General features: G+C 38.2%; 4 protein-coding genes across 4 annotated transcripts; 3 read left to right on the top strand and 1 right to left on the bottom strand.

Moving 5' to 3' along the window:
- Nucleotides 1–8,614: 8,614 nt before the first annotated feature.
- On the top strand, nucleotides 8,615–9,692 carry JR316_0006749 (uncharacterized protein; the record flags this gene model as incomplete). The annotated part of the gene is made up of 3 exons (XM_047892495.1): nucleotides 8,615–8,646; nucleotides 8,692–9,230; nucleotides 9,289–9,692. The coding sequence occupies 3 exons, from the start codon at nucleotides 8,615–8,617 to the stop codon at nucleotides 9,690–9,692; spliced, it is 975 nt and encodes a 324-aa protein (XP_047747777.1).
- A 670-nt stretch (nucleotides 9,693–10,362) lies between these two features.
- Nucleotides 10,363–11,131, bottom strand: JR316_0006748 (uncharacterized protein; the record flags this gene model as incomplete). The annotated part of the gene is made up of 3 exons (XM_047892494.1): nucleotides 10,363–10,548; nucleotides 10,600–10,747; nucleotides 10,806–11,131. 3 exons carry the CDS (start codon nucleotides 11,129–11,131, stop codon nucleotides 10,363–10,365), a joined length of 660 nt encoding a protein of 219 aa, XP_047747776.1.
- A 434-nt stretch (nucleotides 11,132–11,565) lies between these two features.
- JR316_0006747 (uncharacterized protein) lies at nucleotides 11,566–13,608 on the top strand (the record flags this gene model as incomplete). Its single annotated transcript, XM_047892493.1, has 10 exons — nucleotides 11,566–11,626; nucleotides 11,928–12,009; nucleotides 12,073–12,129; nucleotides 12,188–12,295; nucleotides 12,376–12,384; nucleotides 12,439–12,795; nucleotides 12,846–12,869; nucleotides 12,923–13,009; nucleotides 13,084–13,134; nucleotides 13,191–13,608. The coding sequence occupies 10 exons, from the start codon at nucleotides 11,566–11,568 to the stop codon at nucleotides 13,606–13,608; spliced, it is 1,254 nt and encodes a 417-aa protein (XP_047747775.1).
- Nucleotides 13,609–14,198: 590 nt separating this feature from the next.
- Nucleotides 14,199–14,899, top strand: JR316_0006746 (uncharacterized protein; the record flags this gene model as incomplete). Its single annotated transcript, XM_047892492.1, has 3 exons — nucleotides 14,199–14,373; nucleotides 14,427–14,555; nucleotides 14,610–14,899. 3 exons carry the CDS (start codon nucleotides 14,199–14,201, stop codon nucleotides 14,897–14,899), a joined length of 594 nt encoding a protein of 197 aa, XP_047747774.1.
- Between the last annotated feature and the right edge of the window lie 3,072 nt (nucleotides 14,900–17,971).

The following is a 17,971-nucleotide window of genomic DNA, read 5'->3' as shown; positions in this document are numbered from 1 at the left end:
TGGATAGACGTGAGATCTTCAATACTGGGAAGAGGCATTGGAGGAGAAAGAGGACTGGTTTTGGATGAAATTCTCTGTCAATGGAAAGCAAGATGACTTTGGATGAATGGATGTGAACTTGGTCTTGTTGGAGGGTGGAACTAATGACTGAATTGGACTTGGACTTGGGATTGGGCTTGAGCTTGGGCTTGGAATTGGAATAAATTGATGTGGATTGACTTGAAACTGACTTGACTTGGATGAAAATTGACTTGCTTTGAAGAAAGTGGGGACTGGGTGTAACTTTCCTGTCATTTTGTGTAATTTTACTACAGCTTTTATACTAAAAGTTATGTGAACAAAATACCAATCTAAGCTACTGAAAACCAAGTCATATACTGTACAAAGTATCAAGAATGAGGCTACGCAAGCATAATAATAAGCAAGAATAATAAGACATGTCAATATTGACACGACAACAGATGAAAAATGAATAGGATGAATAAAAAAGAAGTATACAATGAAGGTGAATAATAATACAGATTAGATAAAAGAAGCAAGAATGAGTCAGAAAACATAGAAGATTGGTAAGACAAAGACAATAAAAGCGCAACAGACAATAAAAATGATATAAATAAACACAAAAGAATGAGTAAGACAAACCAAAAATAAGTTGGAATGAGTAATCTGCAGTCTGACACTGAGTAAGACCATTGAGTTGAAAAAAATAGAGTTGACAGTCCGGCTGTGCAAGGCAGTGTAGAAAGCTGTGCAGTTTGATGGTTGACTGATCCGTCACATATGTAGCAAAATATCATGCCATATTGGTCTAAAGGGAAAATATTTTTGTTGAACTTGTTGGGTCAAAGGCTTGGATTCCCAAGATGGTGCCAACATTCTTTTTGAGCTGCCTCCACTTTGACATAGTCAATTAGACCTTGTTGACAGTGTACCAATAGAGGCTTAGTCACTGAAGATGATGGATGTAGCAGTATTGAACTTAAAAGGCAAAAGAAACAAAGAAAGTATCTTGAATCAATGGAGACAATATTCAAGTGTATTTCAGCTTTTATCAAGGTATTATGCTTTCTTTAATTCTTTTCAACTATTTTATATTTAAACTTTGGTAGCCTGGTCAGCCACAAAACAAAAAAGAAACAAAAAAGATTCTCAAGACTCAGTTTAATATGGCAAAAAATATAGAAACCAAGATAGTAATAAAAAAAAAACAAGACTAAAACTGGAATTAAGCACATCATGCAAGATTTTTTTGTAGAAAAGCTTTTTGCATCTTACAGCAAGCAATATGGGCCTATGAAAAAGCAAGATGCACTGGATCAAGCTATTAAAAATCTTTTAGAAAATGTGGCAAGTCCAGTGTGGCAACTTAATAAGAGGCTTTGATTGGCACATTTAAACTTACAGTTAATAAATTATAGCTAGACCTAGACCCTTATCAGGACACACCAGTCAAGATTTTGCATGTGGTTTTATTGGGCTTTATGAAATATTTTTGGAGAGATCTAATTCAAAATTGAATAAACAATGACCAAAAGAAGGCTCTTATTGCAAGACTCAATTTTGAGATTTTTGGGCTATTGCATAGATTTCCCCTTTGTAATTCATGGAATGGTTCCTTCTAATATTTATGATGCTTGGGTGGCATTTTACTCTTGTGTCCCTCATATGGCAGCCAATAATTGAGAATGTGGACTAATACTTGGTATAATTTTGCCTTTCAACTGAAAACCTATACTAACTTGTAAATCATGTCAATAAAAAACCCTTGAAGTTGAAATTTAAAACTTTTTATTAAAAACAACTTGGTAGATTAATGCCTGGTTCAATAAGGCAAAATTTCATATTATTGTTCATTTACCAGCTCATATTCAACAATTTGGATTGGTTATTTTGTTTGCAATTAAGATGTTTGAATCTTTTAATGCAATTATCAGAGCTCAAAGCATTCAAAGCAACCAACAGGCACCTTTACAAGACATTGCATATGGATTTGCACAAAACAACAGAATTTGTCATCTCTTAAGTAGAGAATTTAATTCTTCCATCCCATCTACAAAAAAAAATGAAAATAGAGCCCAAAATCAATATCAAAAACTCAGAGGTACACTCCTAGTGTGGTCATATCCTTGACTTGTGATCTAACATTATTACAATATTTTGGTTTACTACCTATTTAAGAAAAGATACCTGGTATGCATTTTAATTTCTACTCTGGAAACAAAGTTTAATTATTATTTCAGAGTCTTGCAAACTAGATGGAAACCCACCCTTAAAATGGTGGCAAACTCTGGCTAGGCTTCATTATTCTGGGGTATTTCTAAAAACATCTGATAATGCAAAGTTTATTACCAGTACAGAAATGATTTTGCACAACAAAGACTCTTGCAAGTTAGGGCAACATGCAATGGTGACATTTATTGGCTATATTTAAAAAATATTTCAGCATGTCAGTTCAACAAATCATTTCAAATCTTACCCTGACAGCATCCTTGTACAAAGGCTCAACTTGAGTGATGGGTTAGAATTCCTTCATCTTACTCAACTTTCTTTGTCAAATAAATGAGTACTTGTAAATCTTGGCAAACTATTGTGCATAGTCAATGTTTAACACAACTATTATGAAAACAGATGTCAAGAGACTGGACAATGACATGTGTATCAAGAATAAATATTTACTGAGCATTCACAGCTGGTAGTACAACATTAGGGTTTACTAAACAATATGATCTTCAACATCTGCCAAATGTGTGATGCTGTACATCTTCAGAAGTTCTGACAGACTACCACTCTACTAGACCCAGTGACAACCCTGTAGCAAAGTTTTAAAAAAAAGATAGACCAGAGGAAGGTAGCTTATGCACAGCCATCTAAATTCAAACCTAAGTTTTGTTTGGTCAACCTTAACACATTTTAATTAACAAGATCTCAAGGCAGTTCATTGGTTTTAAGATTAATAGGTTCTCTAAGTAGAGCAAGAGTGTTATCTATACTAGGCCTAGAACAAGGAGTTATTGATTTTTTACTGTGATGGTGTAGTAACTAACAAATTTAAAATGACATATAATTATATTCAAAAGCCTGTTTGTTGCTCCAACTCTTCCAGCATGCTCCAAAGATGCAGGCCTTCTTCCTATTTGCCTGGCCTCTGTTGACAATAATTTGTTCATTATATATTCTTTCTTCCAAATTAAGCAGAAATATATTGCTTGGCAGGAATATTAATTGTAGCTTGTGTCAGCTTGGCAAGTTTGAATTCTTCTTCTTCAACATCACCAATAAGCTCTGTAATATTAATTTTGCTAGCAATGCCAACATTAGTATGTGAAATATGCTAGCATTTAAACCTTTCCTATAGCTAAACTTATGATTGTCTATGTAAAATATAAAGTTGTTCAACTTCTTAATAGGCTAGGTCTTTACATGTTTTTTTCTCATTGTAGCTTGGGCTTTGGCAATCTTTAATAATGCAAATTGCATTTAGCTCCCAATGAGTTTTACAATAGCAGTTGTGCAATATTGCTAATGGTATTTTGCAATTATGGATAGCATAATAAGGGTGGCCAAGTGTTACACCATCCATAACAAGTATCTATATATATTTTTAGCTAAAAATATTGAATTTTTAAGCCTAATAAGTAGCATATAGTATATATTAAGAAATATATATATTCCATTATTATTTGTGTAAATACAAGCATATTTAGAGCAATAATAACACATTTATCTGTAAAGTATGATTTAATTATTCCTTGATTTAATTTCATCTGTAAAGCACTCTGCCTGGGTCTCTATATGTATTTTTTGCATGCCAGGTATAAACAAATCAATGGCTGCAACATCGAGCACTTTGATGAGCTGCCCAATGTGTCCAGAAGGTATGTACATCATATACTAGCTACACAGTCCATTCAATTGTTGTTCTATTAGGCTTGTGCCACCTTTGCTGCTGGCTCATCTACCACCTCATAACCACCATTGTCCTTATTGTTGATCTTATTATATTGACTGTTTGGTTTGTTATGTCTGATGTCTGATTTAATATGCATATAAATCATTGTTGAGGCCTCAACTGTTCTGGCTGCCATTTTTCAATGTACCCGCTGCGTAATAATTTTTTGCTATTTGGCCTCCTGCTTAGCAGCAGCACATTCTTTTGTCTTTTTCTCTGCAGTCTGTAGCGTATACTTTAGCTGTAACAACAAAATTCTACAAATCAAAGGCACATATCTTTTTTTATCTTGACTATTTTGGTTCATATTAATACTAGCATCTATCCAATTCTAATTCATATTCAAAATGGCTGCATTTGACCTCAGATTCTTTTGAGGAACTGTTTGTATTAACCTGAGCTAGTTATGGTGCTGGATTTTCCAATGTATTAGCAGTAAATGCTAATAGTCTTCCAACTATTGTGGGTAGTGCTTTATTATTGTTTTCTAGCATAATAGCTGAAGAGTTAACAGCTGTAGAGTTGCAGAATTATAAAAGCAGTAGATTTGAGATAAAAGAACATTTCAGCCACTATTCTTTAAATTTTTGTTGAATAAGGCATATAAATATATTATAATGTACATATCATGTGCTAGTATGATGGTCACTGTTTGTTTTGTGTTCTATAGGCTGTCATTCTCTTCTCAACCACATACTTTCTAACTAACATTTTTTGCATTTGTCAATGCTGGCTTAGGAATATTCTAGCCAGGACATACACTGATCAGTATTGGCAATGCTAGAAACATATGTTCTTTAAAATCTAGCCCACTATACTCCTTTTCATCTGCTTGTTTTTATTTTGCCTCATTTTTCTGCCATACAGACTTTTTAAGGCCAAAATATGGAATATCTTTCTATATGTCTTCTTACTCATACCAACCTGGTGGTGCATTTCATCCAGGTGCACAAGGATTTTTGTTCTATGGCCATGTCATTGGCACACAAGAGCAACCTAATGTGGTGACTTAGCATAGCCATAATGCACCTATCTATCTAGTAGGATTTAACAATGGGCCTCCGTATACACAGAATGAGTGCAATCATGCACTAGATAGAGGTATATCTGAAGTTACATTTCTCATATATCTTGATTTATTACTTAGATTTAGGTATGCCAACTCCGGATAACTCATTCTATCCAAGACATTCCCAGTCTCAAATGCCGGCATCCACAACTGCTTCAACACTTGGCTATCAGGCACGCTATAGCCATCAGCTCAAATCTAATGCATTATTTTCATCAATATCATTCGAGACCACTTCTCAGAATGAAATCTTAGGCCCTGACACTTTAATACTTTGACACTTTAATACTTCAGACACAGCTGGCCTTTTATAAGTATTGGATTGAAGAGTATGAATTGGGTGATAAAATGCAGTTCCGGAAGTCCAAAAAGGCAAAAACAAGGTGAGTTTATTGATAATCAAACTTTCTATTGTGGTCATAGCATTCATTATTATAATTTTAGGGAGAAGCCCTACAAGCAATGCTTTTAAAAGACTGTTAGCATTTATGTGAGTGTACAAGAACTCTATCAAGACTAAAACAACAATTATTTAGAAAGAAATGATATGGCTTTGGCAAAGTTTAGGGATGTTAACACCAAACAAAAATATGTTTTTGTTGTTTATATTGTTTATACTTATATTTTCTATGGATTCTAGCTTTGATTGTAATGTTAAAAATGATAAATCTGTCTAATAAATTCTATATCATAATGTTGCTATATATTTAATAATATATCATTGATTTCCATGTCTAATATTTATCTATATATAATAAATTTATAGCAAGTTATAATAAATTTATGGCAAAATATAATAAATCTGTTTGACAAGAATGAAAAGAAAAATTTAATTCATATCATAACTTGTCATTGGAATTTCATATTAATTATTACTGATTAGAAAGATATAAGACTGCTGGTATCTGCTTATATTTTATTATAAAAATGGTAGGTATCCATCTGACTTTTTGCATTTCCTTTTCCTTGGTTGGAAATACATTGATGCTTGCATTTGCATTAGTATTAACGTTAATCTTTGCATTTGTGCCCACTATTATCTTACTTCACCTGCAGTTATAGTAGTAACAGCCCTCTTCCTCCATACCGTTGTCTATCTCTTCACAACCTCCACAACCTCTATCTCCACTTCCTTCTCTCTATTTACCACCAATCTAGAGACAGGTACAATTGGCAGCATACCAATAACCTCCACATTTTCCAGCCCAATCTATGCACACCCAGCCACACCCAACCATATCCCTATTATCCTATATATTGTACTTCCACATCCTATTCAGACTCTTCTATGTAATAGGTACATAATCAACTACTTCTTCCTCACCAACTCTAATGCCACTAGTATGGTAGAAGAAATACAAGAAATCAATGATGTTGTGTTGCATAATAAAAGAAGATTAATGAATTCCAGAATAAGGTAATGACACAAATGCCCATATAATATCCCTCAGTTGGCACCCTGCTTGTTCAAGATAATTATAAGCAACTTATAGCTGCTTGTCATGCTTTTTAATATATTCTATACTATAGTACTGTCATCTATTAAATAACAAAAAGGTTTTGGGATGCAACGAGTATTAAGTGAGTAAAAAATGATGTTTAGTCCAGCTTATTTTAGGTCTAATATTGAGTGCTACTCTACAGCGGATTATGTTAGGGTATTTAACTGCAATGACATATTTATCAAAAAAAAAATATTGTAGAATAGTACAAATGGCTGATAAGATAACTAAATAGGAATTTATTTCCAAGAATGTAAAAGTAGAAAGCAATACAAGAGCATAAAAGAAGTATAGAATACTACCATGTTGAAGCAAGAAATAGATATTCAAAAAAGTGGCTACAAAAAATAAACAGAATATGAGGTATAATATTATATTGAAAAAGAAACTTATTCTTTATTAATAACATGTGTACAAAAGACAGTATAGTGTGTTGAGGCTGCGTTGTTGGGATAAGCTAAGTGACAAAGGGCCCTATGCACCATATGGGTCCACAAAATGAGTAGTGGAGAGTAGTGAACACAACTAGGCATTGTGGTTTTATTGCAAACATGGGCCCAACATACTAGATGGTTATGTGTTGCTCTAGTCCTCAATGTTTTCTAATAACTCTATAAAGTAGTTAGCAACTAGACTTATTAGAATATATTGGAGCAATATACCTTCTACATGTGAACCCATCTCAACATTTCTTCCCAATCTCATCTCCCTTAACTTTTCATACAAATTTTCTCTAATATTCTTTAGCAGAACTTCCTGGCATTGGTTGTAGAGCCAGTCACAGGTATTTTCAATAGTGTCAGGGCAACACTATAATCAGTGTGACAAGGCCACCAACAAAGATCAAGCAAGGGAGAGAGAGAGAAAGCAGAGGGAGAGTAAGAGAGCAAAGAGAGAATAAGAGAGTGAGAGAGACTCAATGATTCTAAGAGATCACACCAATGATAGTGGATATCCTAAGAGATTGAAGCTGAAGCTACAGCTACCTACAAGTCCAGTATTTATACTCTACAGCTATTCTAGAATATTCCCTACATTATATCATAAAGGAAGGTTAAAGAATAAAAGTGACATCATATAGAAAAAGGATGAGTAAGACTAGGAATCATATAGAATTTACTAGAAAGAAGTGGAGCAAAAAGGCTGTGATGAAAAAAATAAACTATCTAATCAGATAATTGATAAGATAATGAAAGGATAAGATAATTCTGTGAAGATAAAGAGGGGAAACTGGAGAAACCCTGACATCACCCCCTCTCTAAGGCACATTTTCCACAATGTGCACATGGATGGGTTAGTTTAGAGGGTTTAAGAAGAGGAGGAGGTTCAGTAAAGTTAATAATAGGAGTGAAAGAAAGTCTATCAAAGGTCACAGCAGAAATCCTTCTAGGTGCTGAAGGATGTTTGGCATGGAAGTCCTTGATAGCCTTAGAAGCATTTTTCAAATGCTCTGCAGGCTCCTAAGTGCATTACAAGTCTTTACATAAGTAAAGATGAGTTCTTTTATCCCCACAACCCAGCGAGCAAAAATGTCCTCGCCAATTGTCCCCATCAAAATATTATTGATGCGATCAATGTCGTTACCGGTATCGGTATTTTCCTTAAGCGGTCACTGGACCCCCTAAGCAACCCCTTTCCAATTCATTCTACAACTTCTTTTTACCATTGGTTACTTTAAAGTTTGTTTTTGATTTGTTTTGATTGCAATGTGAATGTGCGTTTCCATAAAATTAATTACAACAATAGTCCTACTCAATTCACTTTTTTGCGTTGTTGTTTAATTTTTAAAACCATGTGGAACCGTCTAGCTGACGTGCTTATATATTGTACTAATACTTAGAGATGGAACGAATGCACTCTTTGAACTATGGGTCTGAAAGGTTGGAAATAGAACTGTGCAGGCACACACGTTCAATAATTACGCGTTCTTGGGTTCTGGGCGTTCTGTACTATTTGAATTTGATTTTCTGATTCATGATCGTTTCTCACGCATACTGATTTGTTCTTCCCCTATGTCGGGCGTCTATTGGCTTACGGTTAATATATTTATTGACGTAGTATAAACAATGCACTTTCCTCCGCACTGTTTTACCCATGGCTTCCGCGTTATCCCCCCGTTTCCAACAGTATGTTCACTGTTTTATCTCATTTGGTTATTATTTATTTTTTAGAGTCTTTCCGCCTCCCATGGACGATGTGTACATGGATCAGATGGATCTGAAAACCCTCTACCGTTTCTCTTGGACTTGCAAGGAGCTAAACAACCGCGTTTCGGGCTATATGCACTGCGCCTTCCGTCCCGAAAATTTATTTGCTCCTATCTTCAAACCCGATGAACATTTGCCATTTCGTCTTCTCCAGTTCAAGACTGGCCTAGTTATTTCAGGTTCCACCGTTTTGCATTTTATCAATCGTGCTAATACATGGATTCCGGGTGACATGGACATGTATGTTGAGCACAGATATGCACTTCCCGTTCTTTCCTGGATGATGTCCATTGGATTTACCATCATGCCGCATCCCAAATATCCGGACAACGCCACGGCGGAACAAATTTTGAAAATGGAAAAAATCGTCCTTCAGGAACATCCTCTTCATCGACATTACAATACCACCGGAGTGGTCATTAACCTATGGCGCCAAGGTTCTTTTGTCCAACTGATTACGACTTGTCAATCGGTGGTAGAGTGCATTTTGGGGTATCATAGCAGTATGTCCCCAATATCATGTGTCGAAACAATGTTAACTTCAATTTTGTTCTACTGCAGCCGGCGTCATGAATTTTGTTACCTTTGAGAAGGTGTACAGCTTGTATCCAAATGCTACCTTTGGACATCAAGTCTCTCTGTTGCAACCTCCTGCCGACCTCAAGCGCGCGCAAAAATTTCTTGCAAAATATCATTCCCGTGGCTTGAAATTTGTTCTTTCCATTCTATTGCAAACTTTGAAAATGGACTGCCATATCCGAAGCAGGATACAGTCTATCAGGGACAACTTAAATGTTGGATATAGTTCATCTCGTGGTCATGTTCTCGTTGAGCTGCATTACGATCCTTGTCCAGAGTTGTTCTCTCCTGGGATTAGACGGGTTGGCGACAGGCATTGTTGGGTTTATTCTTTGCCTCTTTTACCCAAAGCAAATCAGACTTCCTTTATTGAAGCCAATTCATAGGCATTGTTGCTCAATGAATTCAATTGTTTGCATTTTGGTGTCCGTTGCATCAGCGGTATCGCATTGGATTTTCACTACACAGCGGTGGATGTTTACCAATTACACGAGCGCATCAAAAAAGCTATCAAATCCTGGGAAAGGGGTATAAGGTGTGTGCTCTTTAGTTTTGGCATTCGTCAATTTAATTCCTGTAATGTAGGCAAAAAGATGACCATGTACATGCGACTGTTTTGTATTTGCTATCCAGAAAGGCAGATATTTTTTGGTTGCATTGCCCTCGACCACAGAGCCTCTTGTGGAATGGATATTTGTAATTTCTTCCATCCTTAGTCAAATTTTTGTTTGAAATAAACTTGTGTTCTTGTCCTCATTCTTTTCGTCTTAATTTGTAAATTTGACTTGCGGATGAGCGTGGGAGAATCCTGCGTACACTGTACACAGGATATTCCCACGGTCAACCTCTCCCAATATTCAGCCGAGTGTGGGAATATTCTGCATACAGTGTACGCAGGATTCTCCCACGGGATGCCAACTAACACCTTCAGAGAATTTCTGTCATGAAAATGACTTGACAAATTATTCCTTGTTATTCACAATGTTCTCGCAAATGGATTGATTGTTTGTTTAGCACATTTATGATATCCTTGTCTTTCTATATACTACATGTGTATTAATCTTGGGACATAGTATTGCTATTGTGGACTGTGTCCTCGTTTAAGCGCATACGTGCCATCCTCTGTTGCGTGTCTTCAATGTCAATCTGACCTTTGTATAGCTGCCTCTTTGTCCTATGCAAAACAGCAACCTGTCTTTTCGCTGGAGTATAGCGCGACCGCATTCTGAGAATATCAGCTTTCTGTTGGAAGTTATGAATGGCTATGAGACTGTTCAACGTAACATTGCTTACCTCTCTTGCCTCCTGGTCCAAGACAAGTATTCCGCGAAGAGCGACAACAAATTTGTACTTGTTTCCTTGGGCAGGAAATGCGACAAAGGCAACACTGATTTCGACAATGTCTCCAATTTGTATGGAGACAGGATTATAAGGATAATATCTGTTGCAACATGATGTTAGTTTGGTTGTGATGCATTGTTGGTATTTTCTAAACATACCTGGCTGTTCCGTCAGGAAGTATCTCCCGACGAAGAAACTGTACCTCGTTATCGATTGCGTGGATGAAACCGTCCCCTGCCATGGACGCCAACACGTTATCAGGGTCAACCAGGGGATGAAAACCTATGTTGTCAGATTTGTCTTGATATGCGGATACCTTTGTGAAATATCGGCTATGCGCATGGAAAACGTTGAAACCTGTGTCTTTGTGAAGAACTGGGTCATAGCCGCTGACGCTGTCCGCGGGAAAATTGTTTGCAAAATGGAGGAAAACTTCTTCTAGCTTTTCCATCGCCTTATCAAACGCAATGTCTCCAAGTCCCATGATAGCAATGGCGGTACGTAAATATGGTCATTGCTTGACCATTCTGTTGCAGCTGTAACACAGTGTTAAGTCTTCATTCGTAATTAATTTACCTCAATGGAGTAGACGTACAAAGCAGGCTTTGCCATTGGTGGTAGCAAGTTTTTGAAGCTTAGCAATTGAATTCCTTACATCCGCGTTGTATAATTGAACGTGGCTGGGGTTCAATTGTTGTTTGTTCACTATTTTTTCAAGTTTAAGTTCTGAATCTTGATCAGCTTTTGTACACATGAAGAATGAAAGAAAAACTCACTCGCGGCGTTTATGTTGTAGTTCTTGTCCATTGTTAATGACATTCCAAGGGTGTCAAAGTACTTCTGTATCATGCTCAATCAAATCGCACTTGATATATTATAATGTATGCCCGCCCCCCCTGTTCTTGCTGTTCTTCATTTATGCCCCCTGTTCTTGTGGATCTTCATTTTTATCTTTCTTGGTACAATCATTCGCACCATGGTCTTTGGATATTCTCTTCAAGCGATCACTAAAATTGATTGGTTATTCCTTTGAGAATTCCAAGGTTTCTGCTGGGTCAAATTTCTTCCTGCTCTCCTGTTTACTTTGCGTCTGAAAGATTCAATGGCCCTGATCATTATCTAAGTCCAAGCCAATTGATTTGGCATATATTCTTTGTTATCCCTCTTCTTGTCCTTGTCATCCACGCTTCAACTTTCCCTAAGACTTCGTCCTTAAATGCCTCCTAAAGCTAAAAAGAACGCTGATACTGCTGCTTTGGCAGTTTGACTTCCGTTGCCAGCTCTTGCTGTCCCTCCTGTTAGTACAGCGCCCCCTGCTCAAAAGGTCACCAACAAACAAGTTGCTGCAGCGAAGGTTGTCAAGTATGTACCTCTGTTATTTTGTTCCCAAATTTAACTTACCTTTATCTTCGTTTTTCTTCTTAGAAAAACTGCTGACATGGACGCCCAGGTTAAGAGAGCTGCCCCAAAAAAGAAAACAATGTACAGTGTTTTTATTTGTCTTGCTATAAGTCTGTTATTGATTATTGTGTGCTTTTAGTAAACCTGCATCCAATGTTGTTGCTCAACAGCCTCCTTTGTCCAAAGTCCCTCCTGTACAGCCCAAGAAGACCCATGTGACTGTCAGTGAAACGAAATTCAGGCCTGGGTACATTTTCTTTTGTTTTATAGATTGTTTTGCGCTCTAAACCTATGTATTTTCTTAAATAATATTTGCACTTTTTATAGAAACCCCATGTACGTTTCTCCTTCGGGCAATTACGTTTCATTTCTAATGAATTTCTATATCAGGCTTTGCCAAGGAGTTCCCACAGCGGCAACGGTCAACGCGGTCGAAGCTGATGAGGAATATGAAGGAGCATCTGATGCAGAAGAGGTGGTTACAGATGGTGAGCTGCGTGACGAGAATGATGATGATGATGACCACAACGACGACGACGACAAAGATGAAAAGGAGCAAGGCGGTGACTCCGAAGACCTCGAAGACTTCATTGAAGATGATGAAGACGCACTTGAGGACGAAGAATACGAGGAGGAAGAGGAGGAAGACAAAGGTGACAAAGATGTTGAAGATGACTTGAACAATCTTGAAGAGCAAGGAGGTATTCTTACTGACAAAGGAGAGGACATTGAGGAGCCAATTAAAAAGTATGTTATCATCTTCACTGTCTGGTCAATTATTGATTGAACATCATCAGCGTCCCCGCACCTCCCATCGACGAGTGAGTCTTTTACTCACTTATTGGTAGTTTTTCTCTCACTGTATTGTTTCTAGTGTCTTTACTTCTGCCCCAACTCTCCGGAAATCCCGCAAAATCAAAAGGCCGAGGGAGTCTACCTCTACACCTGAGTTTCCTACGCAGTATGTTGTTCATCAGTTATACGGATTTTCAAGTCGTACTGATATGGCTGGTTTTTTTTTTTTTTAAATCTCAGTCGGTCACAATTGCCAGCAACACCCGCAACTCCTGTTGCAGATAGGTCTCTGTACGTTACAATTAATTTGATTTGAACTTTGGTTTTTGTTGACCCTAGTGGTGCAGTACCAAACGTATGTGCACAGAACCTCCGCCTACGCCTTCTCCGACAAAGAGGGCCACCCCCAAGAAGAAAGCCGGCAAAACTCCTGCTACTCCTGCCAGGCAATCAGCCCGCAAGGCTGCTGCAGAAACTCCGTCCTCCAGGATGAATGCTCTTTCTATCGTCAATATTGGAACTCCTTCTTTGATATTTGAAAGCAAATCTCCTTCAAAAAATACCCGCAAAGTGTCGACACCTCGTTCCAAGATTGCGAAGAAGTCTCAGGCACCCAAGGCGGGAACTGTTTCTGTTGCTACCGACAATGATACTGTTGTGGTGTCTGCCCCCGTTACAGCCAGCGTTATTGCTCCTGTTGTCACCAGTGCCGCTATTCCGGCTCCCAGTGTTGTGCCACCCGCCCTGGGACCACGTAGCCTCTGAAATCCTGCTCTTTTGGTATACGACTCCAATCTCAATCATGTTCAATCAGCGTACATGTTCTCGTTTATTTTGTGACATGAGCTTACACATACATTTGTATATCATTCAGGGCTTTGCCATTTGCGTGCGAGGTTTTGGTTGGAATTACTAGAGATCCCAAATTCGAAGTGAAAGGATGTTACAAAAACCTTCCACACCTCAGGTAAACCTCAAATCATATGCGACACAGCACACATATTGACAGATAGTGCAGGCAAATAGAGACCTTTAGCAACGTCGACACCACTCAAGTTCATGGGCTAGTGGGCTTCAGTCAATTGCAACAGTGGCATGGCGCGAATTTTCCCTCCAGGTAAGTCGCTTATGTGTCATTATTTGCCATCCTTTGTGATATATCTCCCAATGGTAGTTTCCTTGCATCCTTCCTCAACTTTTCTATTGAGGAATGTTTTGTCAATCTTGGTCGCGTTAGCCCTTTGCTATTGAAGTCACAGTCCATGTGGGGACAACATTACGAACTTTGAAACGCATCTGGAGAGCCATTACAGTGCCTAACTCCAATTGTGACAACGTCCTCGTTTCTTCACAAAATGAATCCTCAATTGACATGGGGAGGCCATTACGTCCAAGGGGTTCCGATGGCATATTGGTGGGACCGGGCTTTGGCTGTCATCAGGATGGTAACCCATCAACCAAAGTTAGAGGTCCCTTCCTACTACAACGTGATACAATTTACCACCAAGAACAAACCAAACAACAAAAGTGGTAAGTACCATAATTCTATTTGGCTATGTGACATTCCTGACTACCGCACACAGCAGATGAACAAATGAGCTCTACCGCGCAGACACTTCCTAAGTTGCTTTTTACAACCGCACCGGCGGTATTGCTCAAGACGACTCCTCAGCCCAAGAAAAAAGCCACAATGTTGGCTTACGGCAAAAAATGTGAGTCCTCAGTTTATCCCATTATTTATTGCCAAGTTTAATACGTTGCGGCAGTTCCAATTTATGATTTGCGTACTTTGTTGAAGGATTTTTCTGAGAAGACTTTCACCAAGGAGATGCTGGAAGACAGAAATTTATATCTTCCTTTGTGGAATGAAATACCCTATGGTTCGATGGTCATTATGTCCCATATGATTCACATTGCACAACCTGCAACCGGTCGAAATCATTTTAAATTGTTCAACTATGCTATGCATAGTGGGGATTTTTGCTGTCCAGTCCAACTGTTGACTAGAGAGTGGGTTGCAAATATGTACCTACTCTTTTCTTTTAATTCTACATAAAACAATCAAAGTTTGTTTTACTATCTATGGCATTCAAATTCTGTTATTCTGTGCTGTTTCAAATGGTTTTGAGGTGGTTGGACCATAATGTATTGGTGACGTCGACATGATATAAAATCAAATTGGACACAGGGGTGACGTGCTGCCCCCGTGGGAATATCCTGTGTACACTGTACACAGGATGTTCCCACGGTCATCCTGTTTATGAACTTGCTTAACTCAGCGTCTATTTGATGCTCATGCTATCCAGCTTTAAGATCTCTATTCATATTCATGCCATACACAAAATAACATTTCCTTAGTTTTGCAGCTGTCATATAAACTCCTTAGTTATGCACCTGTCATATAAACTTGAACAGATACACTTGCCCTAAAGTCATGTTTTTTTGTTCATCATGATGTTTCATTTCCTTTCTTTCACTTTTCACTTTCTTCATATCTCTCAAACGATTCAGAATAGACAGCTCCACATTACAATCAGCCAATGATCATTCCCCCATCAATAATACGACATCTACCAATGTCTCTGCAAAGGATTACATTGAATTTGTGCAACAATTGTTATCAAACAACTCTCCCTATCTCATCGCCTTGCAAGACAATCCGTTACCAACTTGCGTGGGTTGTACCAACGTCAGCAAAGAGTGCAAGGGCATGAATCCCATTCGATGCCAAAGATGCATCATCTTCAAACGTGTTTGTGAGAAGAAGAAGTCTTATATTGTATGCTCTTCCATTGCCCATTTTGGAATGACCGAAACTGTTGCCTCCAAAATGTATGCGCTTCATGCGCAATCCATAAAGACGAAACACAATCTGAAACTATTTGGTACAACTGAGGATGCTTCTGGCTTGCGTGCGGCCAAAACCTTCAACAAATGCAAAAAATCAGAGAATACGGACGATATACGTCTGTGACGCCGTCTAAAAGCGATAGGTGAGTTAATAACAGTTGAAAACAGGCCACTACTCACCTTTAACAAATATGCACGCAAGCGTTTTGCCTGCACAGCGCAAAACGCACGAAACGCAATGAATAAAATAAAACTGCGGATTAAAATAGATTCGGCACGTACCTGCCGTCAATGCCAATCCGTCTGAATATTTTGTCATTTTTTCGGTTTTTTTTGAGCACGAGGTGGGCCGAATACTGCTGGGAGGTGTTGGAGATGGTGGGGGTTGGGAAGAAAGAGGAAGATGGGCGGGTCTGTTTGACCCCCACCACTTCATGGCAGCCTATCAACTTCTAAGAAGTCGATAGCCGCTATTGCGCCGCACTTCTTCAGTTACCCAAACGGGCGCGCGGGAATGATTTCAAGATTTGTAATTATATTTATTATTTATATTATATTATATATATATATTATATTATATATATATATTATATTATATATATATTATATTATTACAAAGCATGACACTGAATTGTAAAGACTTGTCACACCACGCTCCGCGGTGGCCCACTAAAACAAGTTCTTCATTAGGATAGTTTTTCCACTTGACCAAATATTGAAGTTTGTTTCTAAAAAGTCTGCTGTCCTTGATAAATTCAACTTCCCACTCAGGATTTTCTCCTTGAATGACAGGTGGTGGTCTAGAAGGAGGCTTTCTTCCTACAATATCTGGGTGATAAGGTAAAAGTTTAACCACATTGAATACTGGATGGATTTTCATGGTAGATGGCAGCTTAAGCTCATAGGCATTAGGACTAATAACTTTGGTAATTTTGTAAGGCCCATATCTTTTATCATCCAATTTCTTGGAGGGCCTATCAGTTTTAAGGTCCTTGCCATCCAACCATACCAAATCCCCAACTTTGTACTGAGTTGGAGTACCTCTGTGTCTATTATAGAATTTAGCCATATCATCAGCAGCTTTTCTAAGTGCAGACTCTGCTTCTTTCCTGGCTTCTTCCATATTTTTCACAAAGGTATCCACAGTGTCCATTTTACTATTTCTAAGGGGTTCAGTGCCCATTCTGGGATGTCTGCCATTATTGAGCATGAATGGTGTCTGCATGGTTGAAGCCTGAACTCTATTGTTATAAGAGAATTCAGCTAGAGCTAACCATTCAACCCAATCATCTTGTCTATGGTTTATAAAGAGTCTAAGATACTGCTCAATTTCTTGGTTAACTCTTTCAGTCTGACCATCAGTTTGGGGATGGTAGGCTGTAGATGAGGCTGTCTGGATACCAAGTATTGAGTTGAGTTCTTTCATAAACCTTGAGACAAACTGTGGACCTCTATCACACAGAATTTTAATGGGTAAGCCATGGTGTTTCCAGACATAATCTTTGTATAGTCTGGCTGTCCCTTCAGAAGTGACTTCATCTGTAGTAGGGATAATGTGGATCATTTTACTAAGTCTATCCACAACCACCATAATGGCATTATACCCTTGACATTCTGGTAACCCCATAATAAAGTCCACAGAGATGCATTGCCAGACATCAGAGGGAATCTCAGTAGGAATTAAAAGGCCAAGAGGTTTGGCTGGAAAGGTTTTGGTTCTGTTGCATCTATCACAACCTCTGGTATAGGCTGCAATAAAATGTGACATTCCTGGCCACCAATAATTCCTAGAGACTAGCTCAATTGTCTTCCATTTCCCTGGATGTTCAGCAATGAAGGCATCATGGTGCAGTTCCACAATCTTTCTTCTAAGATCTTTGTCCTTGGGAACATACACCTTCCCTCTGTAGAGAATAAGGCCTTATTCTTCTGACTATTCTTGTCCTTCAATCTTCTTGGTAGAAGATTTCTTGAGCTCCTGAACTGCCTTAACCACCTTTTCATCCATCTCCTTAGCTTCTCTAATCTTCTTAAGAAGATCATTTTCTGCACCAGTAATGGTAGCATGACCCTGCTTGAGAGCCTGGATTTTAAAGTAGGAAGGTTTGAGGAGAACTACATTTTGGTTATTATTCACTCCCTTTTTATGATCTGGTCTCCTAGACAAAGCATCTGGCTTAAGAGATCTTTTACCAGGCCTATGATGAAGAGTAAAATCAAATCTGGACAGGAAGAGTGACCATCTGGCTTGCCTTCTGCTGAGCTTTTGGGCAACCAT

Source organism: Psilocybe cubensis, chromosome 6 (genome assembly GCF_017499595.1).
Source record: "Psilocybe cubensis strain MGC-MH-2018 chromosome 6, whole genome shotgun sequence".
Lineage (NCBI taxonomy): Eukaryota > Fungi > Basidiomycota > Agaricomycetes > Agaricales > Agrocybaceae > Psilocybe > Psilocybe cubensis.
This window is presented reverse-complemented; position numbering and strand designations above follow the sequence as displayed.